This window comes from Tenrec ecaudatus, chromosome 1, assembly GCF_050624435.1.
Source record: "Tenrec ecaudatus isolate mTenEca1 chromosome 1, mTenEca1.hap1, whole genome shotgun sequence".
NCBI classification, from domain to species: domain Eukaryota; kingdom Metazoa; phylum Chordata; class Mammalia; order Afrosoricida; family Tenrecidae; genus Tenrec; species Tenrec ecaudatus.
The window spans coordinates 12,471,579-12,486,127 of NC_134530.1; the positions used below are offsets into that span (position 1 = coordinate 12,471,579).

General features: G+C 57.3%; 2 protein-coding genes across 3 annotated transcripts; both read right to left on the reverse strand.

Annotated features, from left to right (window-relative positions):
- Positions 1 to 5,363: 5,363 nt before the first annotated feature.
- On the reverse strand, positions 5,364 to 9,171 carry ZGLP1 (zinc finger GATA like protein 1). The gene is made up of 6 exons (XM_075544219.1): positions 8,733 to 9,171; positions 8,099 to 8,668; positions 6,435 to 6,508; positions 6,013 to 6,106; positions 5,713 to 5,838; positions 5,364 to 5,559 (listed from the first exon to the last, which is right to left on the reverse strand). The coding sequence occupies exons 1-6, from the start codon at positions 9,137 to 9,139 to the stop codon at positions 5,400 to 5,402; spliced, it is 1,431 nt and encodes a 476-aa protein (XP_075400334.1). The 5' UTR covers positions 9,140 to 9,171; the 3' UTR covers positions 5,364 to 5,399.
- A 168-nt stretch (positions 9,172 to 9,339) lies between these two features.
- Positions 9,340 to 14,514, reverse strand: FDX2 (ferredoxin 2). Of its 2 annotated transcripts, none has more exons than XM_075546867.1 (5): positions 14,339 to 14,514; positions 14,189 to 14,246; positions 14,053 to 14,095; positions 10,003 to 10,090; positions 9,340 to 9,887 (listed from the first exon to the last, which is right to left on the reverse strand). In XM_075546867.1, exons 1-5 carry the CDS (start codon positions 14,472 to 14,474, stop codon positions 9,433 to 9,435), a joined length of 780 nt encoding a protein of 259 aa, XP_075402982.1. In that variant the 5' UTR covers positions 14,475 to 14,514; the 3' UTR covers positions 9,340 to 9,432. The 2 variants fall into 2 exon arrangements, with proteins under 2 accessions (XP_075402982.1, XP_075402990.1); XM_075546875.1 differs by having other exon boundaries at positions 9,537 to 9,924; positions 13,989 to 14,095; positions 14,339 to 14,503.
- Positions 14,515 to 14,549: the final 35 nt, after the last annotated feature.

The window sequence follows — 14,549 nt, forward strand, 5'->3', positions numbered from 1 at the left end:
TGAACCCTTGATAATTTATAAATTATGACTGTCATGTCTTACACAGTCCAACGTCTACCTTCATCCACTTTTCTGTTGTCTGTCCTCCAGGGAGAGGGTTATTTATTTATTTTTTTTAGGGAGAGGATTATATGTAGATCCTTGTAATTGGTTCCCCCTTTCTTTTTTAAAGGTTTTATTAGGGGCTCATACAACTCTCATGACAATCCATACATACATCAATTGTGTAAATCACATCTGTACATTCATTGCCCACATCATTTTCAAAACATTTGCTCTCCACTTAAGCCCTTGGCATCAGGTCTTCTTGGTTCCCCCTTTCTACCTCACCTTCCCACCCTCATGGTATCACCAGTGTCATCTGACCTGCAGTCCCTGTTTCCAGTTCCTATCTGTAACAGTGTACATCCTATGGTCTATCCAGATTTATAAGGTAGAATTGGGATCATGATAATGGAGGGTGGGGGGGGAGGAAGCATTTAGGAACAAGAGGAAAGTTATATGTTTCATCTTTGCTACACTGCACCTTGACTGGCTAGTCTCCTCTCCGCAACTCTTCTGTAAGGGGATGTCCAGTTGTCTACAGATGGGCTTTGGGTTCTCACTCTGCACTCCCCCTCATTCACAGTGATGTGATTTTTTGTTCTCTGATGTCTGATACCTGATTCCATCAACACCTTGTGATCACACAGGCTGGTGTGCTTCTTCCATGTGGGCTTTGTTGCTTCTCAGCTAGATGGCCGCTTGTTAATCTTCAAGCCTTTAAGACCCCAGACGCTATCTCTTTGGGGAGCTGAGCACCATCAGCTTTCTTCACATTTGCTTATGGACCCGCTTTGTCTTCAGCAATCTTGTTGGGAAGGTGAGCATCATGGAATGTCAGTTTAATAGATCAAAGTATTCTTGCATTGAGGGAGCACTTGAGTGGAGGCCCAATGTCCATCTGCTACCTTAATACTAAACCTATAAATATATGCACATAGATCTAGTTCCCCATCCTCATATATAAATATATTTACATATACAGGCCTGTATTTGGTCCTCTATAAATGCCCTTTGCCTCCTAGTTCTTTCCTCTATTTCCTTTTACTTTCCTCTTGTCCCACTATCATGCTCAGCCTTCATTTGGGTTTCAGTAATTCCTGTTACACGTCCTTGATCAAGCCCTACCAGGCCTCACACCCTCCTTGCCACCGATTTTGGATCACTTGTTCCCTTGTCCTGGGTTTGTTAACACCACTTCCTTCCCTCTTCTCCCCTGTCCCCCTGGAACCGTGGGTCCCGTTGTTTTCTCTTCCAGATTGTTTATCCCAACACAGAGACAATAATACGCACAAAAAACAAGACAGTATAAAACAACAAAAAACCAATGGCAAAAAACCCTACCCTGTAAACAGTTCAAAGTCTGTTGACCTTTAGGAGTGTTTTCAGTTGAGTCTGATGGGGTGCCACATTCTGTCCCCAAAGTCTATTTTTGGTATTCTGTCAGGATTTCCTTGCTCTGCTCCCCTTGCTTTTCTGTTGCACACCCTTTGTGTTTTGCCTCGGTGTGGTGGAAGTCAGATTGGGTGCAATTCCCACGCTGTGTCTTCAGTGTTGTCCCCTGTAGGGCTATGGGTCAGTGAGGGATGTCGTGTCTCATAGTGGGCCAACCATATGGTCTTCTCTGTGCACTGGCTGCTCTGAGCAGGGATATCATCCTCAAGGCTTGGTGGGCCACGATGTGCTCCACTCTCTCTTCCTCCCCCTATGTTTGCTCCCGTGTGCTCTGATCAGACATGTCCTTCTCCCTGTGCTGTAGCTTCAGTGCCGTCCTCTGAAGTGAATTCCTCTGGGGGAAGGGGCGGCTGTCCACATAGGTGGGACTGGGGCCAGCCCCTCAGACCTCTCTACTGGTTCCATGCTTCGGGTTGAAGTCTGGTCCCTCTCCCCCACCTCTATTTTTAAGGGCCGGACTTTCCTGGTGTGACTTGGAACCTGCTGCTTGACCTCTAGTGCCCGTTTCCTGCTCTCAGAGACCTATGAACAAGGGTGGGGGCTAACTCCTTCCTCTGCCTCATGGGCCCTTATCTCTTCCTTCCGTTCTTGTTCATGCTCATTAGCGCCTGCCTGATGGGACTCAATCCTGGCGGTGGGGGGAGGGCTCAGGGAGGGGCTTCTCCACAGAGCCCCTATGGACAGAACTGAGGCCACCTTGCCAGGATGGGTGGGGCCCAAATTGCTTACCACGATGGTAGATGTTGGCAGTGGCTGCAGGGCTGGGTGGGCACCCTGAGATGTCCTTTTTATTCAGGTCTGCACCCAAGACCCACGCTCAATACCTCCATCCTGCGCCCAGCTATTGTGGCTCGGTTTACCTAACCAGTCTCTGTACTTGGCCCATCTTAACTCTGCTGCACACCCCCATTCTTCTAATACCTCTCAAAAGCATAAGGAGACAGCAGCTGGGTCCCCTCCCCCAGCTTGCTTCCTCCCTCAAAAACAGGAACAAAAAGGCCTGCCGAGGAAGCTGGACCGGCCAGCTCTCATCCCTTCACTTAAACCCCAACTTAACAAGACACAGGTTGCCAGAGGCACCACTGGGGCCTGGTCCAGAAGGCAGTGAGGCTGGGTGAGGTTCGGTCTGCAGCCTCTACGCCTCACACATCCCGTGTTTTATTTACTCCAGCACCGCCCCTGGCATCCTCCCCATTCCTTGAACTGTGACCAAATCTGGCCAGCCTCTGGCCATTGTCCATGCAGTGTCCATTCAGGGCTGCCCATGAGGTCTTTACCCACAGAGGTCACTTCCTCCGAGGGCCTTAATGATTCCCACACCCCACCCCACCCCCAGGCTGAGGTAGCCCTGCCTGCCAAACCTGTATCTCCTGGCGGGCTTTGTTGCTTTCTGTAACGTGGACCACTACACGGAATGCCAGTAGACGTGCAGTGGAACCGCTCTGTCGCCAGCCTATGGCATCAGCCCCACTACAGTGGGGGATCTTGGTTCCATGCACTGCAGAGGCTCTCCGCGGAAGCCCTGGTGACAGGAGTGGCTCCATCAATGTTGAATCAACCCACACCAAACGTACTGCCATCGAGTGGACTCCAACTCACGGGGATCCCGTGGGACACAGGACTGCCCCAGGGGTTTTCCAGTCCGTTCAATCTCTGTGGAAGTGAATCACATTCTCTGTCTTGCATAGAGACGCAGGTGGGTTTGAAGGCACGTGTCCTGCGCTCTCTCCCTCCCACCCTGATCTCTTGGTTTCCCACGCTGGACCACAGTGCGCACACCCAAGAAACAGACTGTCATTGGTCCAATACGGACTTGTGTTGACCCCATAGGACACGGTAGAACTGACTGCCCCGTGAGTTTTCAAGACTAATTCTTTGTGGGGAGTCAAGAGCCATGTCTTCCCCTCAAGAGGTGGGCTGGTGGATTCGAATTGCTAGACCCTTGGGTGAGCAGCCCAATGCGGATTCACGATGCCACCAGCCAAGCCTGAGGAATCACTCGGGAAATCAGCGTGGTCATAAACATCTGCCCATGCCCAGGTGTGGAGCAGCTGAGCACTTAACCGTTGGGCCACTAGGGCTTCTACAGGCTAGATGAACAGATACAAACAGCCAAGAGTTAGCCAACAGTCTTGAAGACTTGCATGTGTATTCCTGAAAGACTTCTCTATGCCAACCCCTGGGAAGGCCTGTGATGCTCAGACAGGCGCCCTGGTGGCAGGGAGGGTGGTGATGCGCTTGGCTGCTAACCAAAACGTTGATGATTGGAACCCACCAGCTGCTCCTTAGAGCAAGATGCGGCAGTCTGCTTCCAGAGTCCCCCGAGCCAAACTCCACTGATCCCTAACCCCCTGGGTGACAGAGGAGTCCAGCTGTTCTCCAGGGTTGCTCAGGTTGGAAATCTTTACCGGAGCCGACAGCCACATCGTTCTTCCTGTGGCTGAGCACCTGGAGGAATGGAACCACTGACCTTGTAGTTCGCTGGCTCGTGCTTATCCCACTAAGCCTTGGAAACCCTAAGGAGCAGTTCTGCTCTGGCCTACAAAGCCACCATGAGTTGGAGCTGACGCCTAGCGGTGGGTGTGATGGGCAAGGGCACAGAGGAGGTGGGACTGCACCTCACAGAGGGTCAGAGTCCAGAGGGGGTGTTGCATGTGAACGCCATAACCCTGGACCAGAGCACACCGACCCCAGAATCTCACGTCTTTTCCGGAAGGAAATCCACCAGTGCGTGGCATTGGGCAAGTCTGCAGCCACCGCCGCCGATCTTTTTAAGGTATTTTAAAGAGAGCGAAGGCGTCACTTCAAAGACCAAGCCACGGTATTTTTCAATCCCCTCCCATGCATGGGACAGCCGGACAAGGAGGCTCGGAGGAAAATGGATAGACCTGGCTTCTGGGGGGAGTGCAGAATGTTAACTGTCCCCTGGCCTGCCGGGAGAACGGGAAAGTCTGTGTTGGAAAATTTAGTTCCTCAGAAGCCGGGGTGGTGAGACCCCCTCGTCACACGGACTTTGGAGTTGTCATCAGAAGGGACAAGTCCTTGGAGAAGGGCGGCACACTTGGGAGAGAGCCAAAAAAACCCAAACACCAAAAGACCACCACCACCAAAGAAACCCCCCTCAAGGAGATGGACGGATATAGCGACTGCACAGATGGGCTCAAACCTAACAGCTGTGAGGGTGACACCCGGCCGGGCAGTGTTTAGCTTTAAGTGTACACAGGGCTGCTATGGGACTGACGCGATGGGGATGGGTCCTGACAAGGAGGAGCCCAAAGGGGCTGCCACAGAGATGGAACGGAACTGAGGGTGGGGCTATGGACTGCGTGGTCCAGGAAGACTTCTTGGAGGAGGCCACAGTGAAGCTGAGCCTCAGCAAGTGATGAGGTGGTGGCAGTCATCAGGCGGTCTGAGGAGAAAGGGAGGGACGAGTCAGGAATCCTTGGACTGAGGGGGGGGGGTCTGGGCCCCAGGCCTTTCTCCACCACTGCTTTAGGGCCTGCCTTCAGCAGGGGTTGGTGCGCATAAGAAAGGTCTGGTAGGACCGGACTGGCCTGCCCAGTGGGGGGCACTCTGTGGGCACATGGAATGACTCCATTGTCTGTCTCTATCAGTCTCCCCTGTGCCCGTCTTGTGATTTTGCCAGTGCTTGTCTCGAGTCTGTGTGTGTCTGTGCACGTGGCTGGTGGGCAAGCCGTTTCCCTGGACTCGACTTTGTGGTCAAGCTGCCTGTGACTACTCAGCCCCTCCTGCAGAGCCCCAGTGGGCACACACCTGCGCCGTGTGCCTGGGCTGGAGAAAAGGAAGGTGGGGGACCCAGACAGGGTGCCCAAGTCAGACTGTCCTTCCTCTCAACGATGCTTAACTCTTTATTGCCACTATTGTTCCAGAGACCATGACTGCTACTTCGAGCATTTCCGGAGCGTGGGTGCGGCCCACAATGATTGGAGCAGGGATTGAGGAGGGGTTTCATGTTCCCCGGGGACAGAGGCCTCCGTCCTTTCTTCTCCCTGAGGGGTTCTGGGGCCTGGGGCCAGAATCTTCCATTTAGGATTCTTGTGTCTGGAGGAGCAGAGAGGAAGCCAGCTGATCAGAACTGTGGCCGGGCCCTGGCCCCTCCCCCTTCTAGAAATGGCCCTCAGGACACCCAGGCTCCTTTGCTGCCTCTCCTGGGGAAGCAGAAACAGAAGCTTGGCCGGGTGGGCAAGGTCTCACCCTTCCTGAGGTGGGCCTTGGTGGGAGCCCAAGGACACCCCACATCTTCCACAGAGCTTCTTGGGCTGCACACTCTTCCTGGGCACCAACCAGCAGGTGAAGCACCGGGTACCATACTTCTTGTACCTGAGGGGGAGGATGGGAACAAGAAACTACCATTCAGGATGCAGCGGGGCCCCAGAAACCGCCACAAGCAAGCCACTTGCCCCCCAGAGGCAGGTGTTTTCCCTTCCCACTGTCTCATGCTGGCTAAGTAGGGGGTGGGAGGCAGGGGGGACCTCCCGCCTCCAATCTGAGGACCTGATACCACAGGCATTGCAGAGAGGGGTCCCATCCTCAGCATCTCTCCAGAGCGGGGTCCTCTGGGTCTTACAGGAAGCACAGCGCCTGGCCCCTGCAGGGTCAGAGGTCAAAGGTCAAATGTGAGGGGGTACAGGAAGCCCCGAGGTGGGGGCAGCTTAAGGGGTGGGTTTCAGCTCTGTGCCAGCCCTGGATCCCCAGCAGAGGAAAAGGCAGGCATGGAGACAGATGGCAAAGCCTCTCAGTGGAGGAAGCTGGGGGCGGGGTGACTCAGCGGTGGGGGGGTGGGGGGTGGCGGGTGCTGTGACACCTCGGGATGGTCTAAATGGAGAAGCGGGATTGGTTAGAAAGGGGAAGGATGAAGACAAGGGCAGGGAATCTGTCCCCTAAATATTTATAGCATTGCAAACCCCAGGACTCACCCAGAGTCTCACTGCCTCCCCTCATGACCTCAGGGCCCCAGGCAGGACCTGGAGGGGGCTCCTGAGCCGGTCGGCTGCAGGTCAGGTGTGGGGGGAGGGGGAAACAAGACATCAATCAGTGTTGGGGGGCTCTTTGCTCTGCCCCAGGATAGCACCCCCTCCTCCCAAAGATCTCTCCAGCCTAGGGGTTGCATCCAATTCTCATCAGCCCAAAGCTCTTTGCCCTGGTGTGGACGCTGACTCATGGCGAGCCTGTGTGGGCAGAGATGGGCTTCCCAGGGTTTTCTGGGCTGACTGCCAGGCCTTGCTTCCACTGTGCCTCTGGTGGGTCTGAACCGCTGGTCATGACGTTAGTGGTCGAGGGCAAACCGTGTGCTCCCTCCCAGGAGCCTCCAGTGCAGTAAGAACGATGTGTCTTTAGTCTAGGCTACTAGACCAGGAAACACAGTTGGTTCTCAACCTGTGGGTCGCAACCCCTTGGGAGGTCGAACGACCTTTTCACAGGGGTCGCCCGATTCAGAACAGTAGTGAAATGACAGTGATGACGTAGCAACAAAAATCATGCTTGGGGTCACCACCACGTGAGGAACTGTATGAAAGGGCTGCGGCATGAGGAGGCTGCAGAACTGCTGTTAAACTCTCACTTAGTGAGTCATTGTTGTTAAGAAGCACAGTGGTTACGAGTTGGGCGTTTGAAACCACCAGGCGCTCTGTGGGAGAAAGAGGGGCTTTCCACTCCCGTAAACAGTCACATTCTCAGAACACTGCCTCCGGCGGTCACACTGTCCCACGGGGTCACTATGGGTTTGCCTCCCCTCAATGAACGTGAGTTTGTCTGTTTCTTTTGAGGCCTGATCCTGCCCACCAGGTTCAAATCCTAATGTTCCCTGGTGGGGCCGGAGGCAAGTTATCTCAATCTCTGTGCCTCAGTTTCCTCACCTGCAAAATGGGCGTCAGAGGGTTCTTATACATAAAACCCGGGCGGATACCTCTTATTATTACGGCTGTTATTTATCAACCAAATCATATGATATAATCTGTGTCACGCCCATGAGATCGGCGAGCTCTGGCGGTGTTGAGTTAAGCGCTGGACTGCTGGCCACGAGGGGAGCAGTTCAAACCCACCAGCTGCTCCACAAGAGACATCCGCGTCCCTAAAGATTTACAGCCTTGGAAGCAGCTCGACTCCGGCCCACTGGGTGGTGCTGAGTTAGTGGGGAGACAGTGGCAGCGGGCTGCCCAGGATCCTTATCAAAGTGCCCTGGTGGTGGAGGCGCTCTGCTATTCCCTGAGAGGCTGGTTCCAACCCACCAGCTGCTGGGCGGGTAATCTGCCTCTGGAAAGATGTACAGCCTTAGAAAGGTAGAATGTAAAGCCATTCTACGTGACCCCCTCGAGGTTGCACTGAGTCAGGCATAAGATTGAGAGCCGTGGTCAAGACCACGTCAGGAGACAGGCTTGGAAGGGGCTCAGGAAGCTGCCTGAGGCCTCCCGTGGGGTGACTGGGCAAGACGCCCCTGGGCCTCCTCTCGACCTTCTAGAAGGGGATGGAGTTTCAGGTCAGATGAGTGGACACACCTGCCCCAGCACCTGCTTGACCCCTCTCCCCATCTTGTCTGCTACTACCACCTGACGAAGCAAACCTCACCTGAGGCCGTCCCTACCTGTAGCTAGGTATGATCTGTAGGCTGGAGTCCGGCTTTATCTGAAACTTCAGGGTCACCCCCGTGAATGCAGGGTCCACCTTCTCTGTGCCCCGGAGGGGCTTCGGCTGCTTCCTAGGTCTCCTCTTGGGCAGGGCCGAGGGGGCTGGGGGGGTCCTGGGCGGCCCCTGGCTGGCTGGGGTGGCCATTTTTTGGATGTCCCTAGCCAGGGACCCCAGAGCCAGGGGCTCCCAGCAGGACCTCCCGGACTGGAGGAAACACAAGGTGGAGACAGAGGCCGGGCGCACAGGCGAGGGGGACCTGAGGACAGGGACAGCAGGGTCACCCCGTGCCCTCACCAGGTTTGGAGCTGTGCTCTGGGCAGGTTTCCACCCTCCCTGGGACTCAGATTGTGTGGAATCTCTCCTCAGCGGGCCGCCTGTGCGCCGGACCCTGTTCCTGGCCTCCCCCCGGGGGATGACAGTCCACCCGCCCTCGCTCCAGTCGTCTAAGGGCAGCGCCATGTCACCGAGAAGAGACCGCGGCCCAGAGCAGCTAGGTGATGGCCAGGGTTCCCAGCCCAGCCTAAGGCTGCGGGGTGGCTGAACCGAGGGTCACAGCGTCTGGGCTTTTGTTAGAAGTGTGATTGCATTACCACCCCTGAGTGATCTGGGGGACGCGGGGAAGGGGGTGCGCCGAGAGTGGGGTGGGGTGGGGGGGCTGGATGTACCTGAGAGCCGAGGCGCGGAGGGGGGCGGCCGGCGCGCTTTGCATGACCTCGGATTTACATGACCCCAAGTGATCCCTTCGAAACTCCTGGTAACTAACACGATGACCCCTGGGTAACCCCAAGACCACTTGACCACCGAGGGCGAGGCGGGGAGGGGCGGAGAGCTGGGGGAGGGGGCTGCTTCTCACGCACCTGCATCCACATCCGGGGGGCACGGGCTCCTGCTTGGACAGGGGGGTGGGGGGCCGCTCGGGTCCCAGACAGGGTGGCGCCAGCAGCTCTCGCAGCAGCAGCAGCAGCAGGGAGAAGTCTGGGGACGGCTGGGCCTCCATGGCGCCCGGTGGGGGGGGCGCAGTCCCTCGTTCCCCTCACTCCCACCCTCGGAGCCCCACCTGGAGGGGCGTGGCCCGCGGGGCCCGCGTTCGGGGGCCTGGCGATGGCAGGAGCCCCATCTGAGTGGAGGAAGGGCGTGCGTGGCGGGGTGGCTTTGCGTGGTGGGCGCTGGTGGCCGCGCCGCGCCCCTGCCTCCGGCTCGCCGCACAGCCCCTCGGGGCACAGGTGCCCTCGAGCCCTGCGATCGATCGGATCCCTCCGCGGCCCGGGGGCGGGACTTGGCCACGCAGCCTCACGCGGGCCGCCTCCCGGGCTGCGCCTGCGGACGTCCGTCCGTCTGTCCATCCGACCAGCCGGGCGCCCCGCGGCCCCCCAAGGACACGCGGATGCTGCAAGTCGGCGCAACAGCTTTATTGGGGCCGCAAGAGACTCCCACCCCCCAGCGCATCCCATCCGCTGGCTGGGGGTTTTGGGGGGGGACGCCCCCGTGGGGGCCCCTCCCCCGCCTCCTCCACTGGGGCTGTGGCCCCTGGTTCCGGTTCCGGTGGCTCCCGGCCTGCCCCGGGCGCGGCGGGCTCTGCGTCCTCAGGCTCGGGCCCCGGGCCCGCGTGCGGGCGGCTGCCCGTGTCAGTGGGGCTTGGGGACGTGGCCGTCCACGTAGAAGTTGCGGGTGATCTTGGGCAGGGTGAACTCGGCCCCCTCCAGCTCGCGCGTCAGCAGGATCTGGCAGCCCAGCCGGGAGTTCTCCTGCAGGAGGGGGGCCAGGTCCAGCATGTCGTCTTCCCTGCGGGGAGCGGGGTGCGTGAGCGGGGCTGGGATGGGGCAGGCAAAGAGGGGGGCCCCCGGGTGCCCACCAGCTCACCTCTCGTCGGGCGGAGGCAGAAGATCCAGGTGGTCCTTGCTGACGTACACGTGGCAGGTGGAGCAGGCCAGCGAGGCCTCACAGGCCCCTGGGGGGAGCGAGGGCGGGGGCGTCACTGGGGGTGGCTCAGGCTTCCCTCCTGGGCCACTGCAGGGGCGTCCCGCTTCCCAAGGGCTCCCCAGGAGGTGAGGACCTGGCTGGGTACGTGACGGGGCATGGACTTGACCTCCGTGTTGCTGGGAGGAAGGCATCTCCATAAAGGTTCAGGCCTCTCTTGTTCAGACTCCCAGTGGCTCCGGCAGTGGGGCCCAGGGGTGGACTTCAGTCCACAGAACCCTTGTCTTTCTTGGTGCCCATTTGCCCTTGGGCCCACGGAGCTCAATGCCCAATGGGGATGTCTCTCCTGGCTTACAACCCTCCAGAGATAAAACCCCTACCCCTCCCTACTGACAACACGCGGCCTTGGAACCTGTTCCCTGGGCCTGGACTGCTCTGCCCACCACGACTCACTTGGGTTTGGGGACCGGGCTGTTCCTCCACTCCCCATCCTGCCCCCGCTCATCGTGACCTCTGGGCTTGCCTGTTCTGCATAGGCCTACTCCTCTGTGCCCCAAGCACTGCGCCTGGCACACTGCAGAGGTTCAAGGGCCCTTGGCCGGAAGTGACGAGGACCCTGCTGGGCTCTCCCGACTCTCCTCCCTTGCCCAGACACGGCCTGCAATGAGGACGGAGCTGGAAGGGCAGCCTCCAGACCCAGCAGCATCTTCCCCAATGCCTGGAAGGGTCACCCCAGGGGCTCTTGTGACTCATCTGCCTGGCTTCCTGGAGACGACATGTCTGAACTTTGAAACTCCCAAGTGGTACCCAGGGCTCTCCTCCAAAGGAGTCCTGGTGGCATAGTCATTATTGGGCTGTTAACCACCAAGTCAGTAGTTCGAAACCACCAGTCGCTCCGAGGGAGAAAGAAGAGGCTTTCCCCTCAGAGTTAATCCTGGAAACGCACAGGGTACTTTACCCTGTCTTAAAGGGATACTAGGAGTCGGCATCGACTAGATGGTGCGCCTTTCTCAGCTGGTTGGCCTCCTCCTCACAAGGCACGGGTCACAAAGTGATCACGGCTGATTGCTGCCTACTAACCACATGCACGAGACCAATTCTTCCTCCCGCCACCCAATGAGATAAGACACAAAACCATCCCATCTTATAGCCGAGGACACCGAGGCCCAGAGAAGCTAAGTCCTCCCAGGGCCCCACAGCTGACAAGAGGCAACATTTGAAGCTAAGCATGTCTGTCAAATTTGTCTTCTAGCCGCCCACCCTGGGCTGCCAGCCAGGGTCTGCCTTCCCGGCGATACGAGGCCGTTCAGGGCCTGGGTGCGTTCCAGCATAGGACTCCACCCCGACATCTTTTAGTGCTCAGATCAGGTGCCCACCCCACTGCGGGCCACACCCTGTGCCTTCTCCTACAGGCTGCTCTTCCCAGCTGCTCCTGCGGTTCCTTACTCAGGGAATTACTGGACTGTGGCGGGCGGCGCAGTGGGCTGCTGTCTGCAACCATGGAGGTTCAAGGGCACCAACTGCTCCGAGGGGGAAAGATGAAGCTGTTTACTCCCACACCGGAGCTCCCAGGAGTTCGGAATTGACTTGATGGCAGTGGGTTATTGGGCATTGGTGAAAGCTGACAGGGGTCTTGCCCGTTTTGTACCGCTGTCTCCCAGCACAGTGCCTGGCACACAGTAGGTGCTCAATTCCAAGAAGGGCAGCACAGAATCATGAAAATGGATGGGGTCTGAATCTAGTTTTGCCACTTACTTAACCTTCGGCCGGGTCACTTAGCCTGGGGCTCGGTTTCCCAATCTACAATAGGAAAGTAAGAGCCCCCCACCCCCATGTCACAGAGTTTCCAGGAAACCCAATCCGTGAGTATGTGTTAGCATGTTTAGAATAGTACCTGCTATCATGGCTGCAACAAATACTAATAAAGTACCACGGACTGCCAGGACAAACAGACCTGTCTGGGAAGAAGTCCAGCCAGCATGGTCCTCGGTGGTCTCACCTACTTATGTACTTTGGACAAGTTGCTCTGGAGAGACCAATCCCTGGAGCAGGACATCTTGCTTGGTGAAGTAGAAGGGCAGTGGACAAAGAGGAAGGTCCTTGCCTAGATGGATCAGCACAGTGCCTGCAACAAGGCTCCAACATAAGGGCAGTTCTGAGGCTGATGCAGATGGGGGTGGGGTGGGTTTCTACGGTACAGTCACTATGAATTGGAACTGACTCAACAGCACACAATAGTGACAACATGTTCAAATTGGGGGACATGGAGCCGATCACACACCCACAGATCAGAGTTTAACTCCTCCATGAGCTATCTTAGCCGTAGTCTTGGCAGGAACACATCACCAGGGCTTTCCTCTGCAGAGCCATTGCGCATGTTAGAACCAAACACCTTTTGGTTAGCAAGTGCTTCAGCCAATGATTGAACAGGGCTTAGAGTGCATGACTGCTAACCACGAGGCTGGAGATTGGAACCTACCGGCTGCTCCACCGGAGAAAGCCGTCTTCTTGCAGAGAGATGAGTTGTTAGGGTCATCGAGTCATACAGTGACCTTATGCGCAACAGAACGAAGCTCTGACTGGTCCTACGGCGTCATCCTCCCCATTGTTGTTTGAGCCCTTGTTGCAGCCACTGTGTGGGTCCGTCTTGTTGCGGGCCTTCCTCTTTTCCACTGCTCCTCCAGGTTACCATGTCCAAAGTATGTCAGAGGATGAAGTGCGGCCAGAGTGCTCCTTAGAGGCAAGGATGGCAAGACTTCCTCCACAGAGCTCACAGCCATGGAGAACCTGTGGGGTGGGTCCGTTCTGGGGCCACCGATGCAATCACGAGGAATCGACTCCACACCACGGGGTTTTTGTTTGAACTTTCAGACAAGAACCCAAACCCACTGCCATCCAGCGGCTTCTGACTCCCAGCAACCCTGGATGGGGGTTCCAAGCCTGTGAGACTTCTCAAGAGCTGACTGCCTCATCTTTCCCCCTCACCCTGGGGAGGGCGGGGGAGCGGCCCAACACCTAACCAGCAGGGCCATCAGGCCTCTTTACATCCCAGGACTGACCACAGATGAGTGGCGAATCTGCTGCTTAGCATGGAGGTGGATGAAGCAGCAGATGTGACAAGTGCCCCAAGAATGGCAAACATGCAAATGATACACTGCTCAGGGTATGAGAATTTTAGCTGGGCTAACTGGTGGCATAATGGTTATGTGTTGGGCTGTGTTCCTCATGGTCGGCAGTTCAAAACCCCCAGCAGCTCCACAGGAGAAAGACTGGCTTTTCTGTTCCCATCAACAGTTACAGTCTAGGAAACTCACCGGATGTCACTATGAGTCAGCTTTGACTTGATGGCAGTGAAGTTAAGGGGGATGGGAAGGAGCCCAAACGGCACATTTGGTCTGTATTGGGCTGCTAATGGAAAGGTCTACAGTTTGAAACCACCAGCCACTTCAAGCAAGAAAGATGGGGCTTGCTTGAGGGCCGGTAAAGAATTGCAATCTTGGGAACTCACAAGGCATTCCTATAGAACACTATAGACTCACTATGAGTTGTTACGGCTCCGTAGCAGTGAGTTAAAAAAAATTTAAGAGGGATGGAATTGTTAAAACGTCATTTACACTGAGACATGCAGGGCGAGAAGGAAACCCAAGAGCAAAAGTCCTGAGGCTGGGATGGGCCTGGCTGATGGAGGAACAGTATGGTAGGAAGTAAAGAAGGAAGGAGGGAGGGGGAAACCCCCGGCTCGGGAGAGCGGTTGTTTTATGTCTTGTAATTAAGGGCGGATGAAGACGTTCAGGAGCTGGGCTGGGTAGAGGCCCAGAGGACATTTGGAAAGTGGTCCACGTGTGGTGGGAAGGCGCAGCAGTGAGTTAAGACACAGCCTTTGGAAACGTGTCCCCCCCCCCCCCCAATTCTCTGCGCCAGGTTCCCACCTTCCAGGTCGACCCCGTGGCGCTGGGCCAGGTGAAGCACATTGTCCCCGACTCTGCCGCTCACCGGGATCCGTTGGCCTGCCCGGTCTATCAACACCACGTTCACCCTGGAGACACACGGGGGTGCGGAAGCCCAATTGGGGAAAGGGCCGGCGTGGAGGTAGGGGCGGGGGTCGGGGCGGGCTCCCCCCAGCACTCACACGTCCCCGGACTGCTCGGGGCCACCGGCCGCTTCCTCCTCCCCCGCGGGGCGGGCGCCTGGAAAACAGGAGAGCGGGTGCGTCGCACCCTGCCCGCAGCAGCCGGCTCGCGCCGCCCACCCCGGGCACCCTGCCGGGCACCCTGAGCACCTGTGGCCCGGAACTCCCGGGCTGCCGCCGGCGTCGCCACCTCCCGGGCCCCTGCACAGCGCTCCGGTCGGCTCCACCGGGTCGCTCGCAGCAACATGCCTGTTTGCACGCCCACCCGGGCCGCGGTGGCGGCCATGACAGGCGTCACGTGACGCAGCGACTGAGCATGCGCACAACCGGCCCGCGCTGCGGAATGCCCCGTAATGTCCGG

What these genes read in the sequence shown, in the direction of transcription:
- ZGLP1 (XM_075544219.1), bottom strand. Translation starts at nt 9,139, where the DNA reads ATGGAGGCCCAGCCGTCCCCAGACTTCTCCCTGCTGCTGCTGCTGCTG. An exon ending in TGCAATGCCTGTGGTATCAG is followed by an intron (nt 5,839 to 6,012) that starts GTCCTCAGATTG and finishes CCTCCCCCTCAG; the next exon opens with GTACAAGAAGTATGGTACCC. An exon ending in CAAGGCCCACCTCAGGAAGG is followed by an intron (nt 5,560 to 5,712) that starts GTGAGACCTTGC and finishes CTGCTCCTCCAG; the next exon opens with ACACAAGAATCCTAAATGGA.
- FDX2 (XM_075546867.1), bottom strand. Translation starts at nt 14,474, where the DNA reads ATGGCCGCCACCGCGGCCCGGGTGGGCGTGCAAACAGGCATGTTGCTG. An exon ending in GGGCAGGCCAACGGATCCCG is followed by an intron (nt 10,091 to 14,052) that starts GTGAGCGGCAGA and finishes CGCTCCCCCCAG; the next exon opens with GGGCCTGTGAGGCCTCGCTG. An exon ending in CTGCCTCCGCCCGACGAGAG is followed by an intron (nt 9,888 to 10,002) that starts GTGAGCTGGTGG and finishes CCCCTCCTGCAG; the next exon opens with GAGAACTCCCGGCTGGGCTG.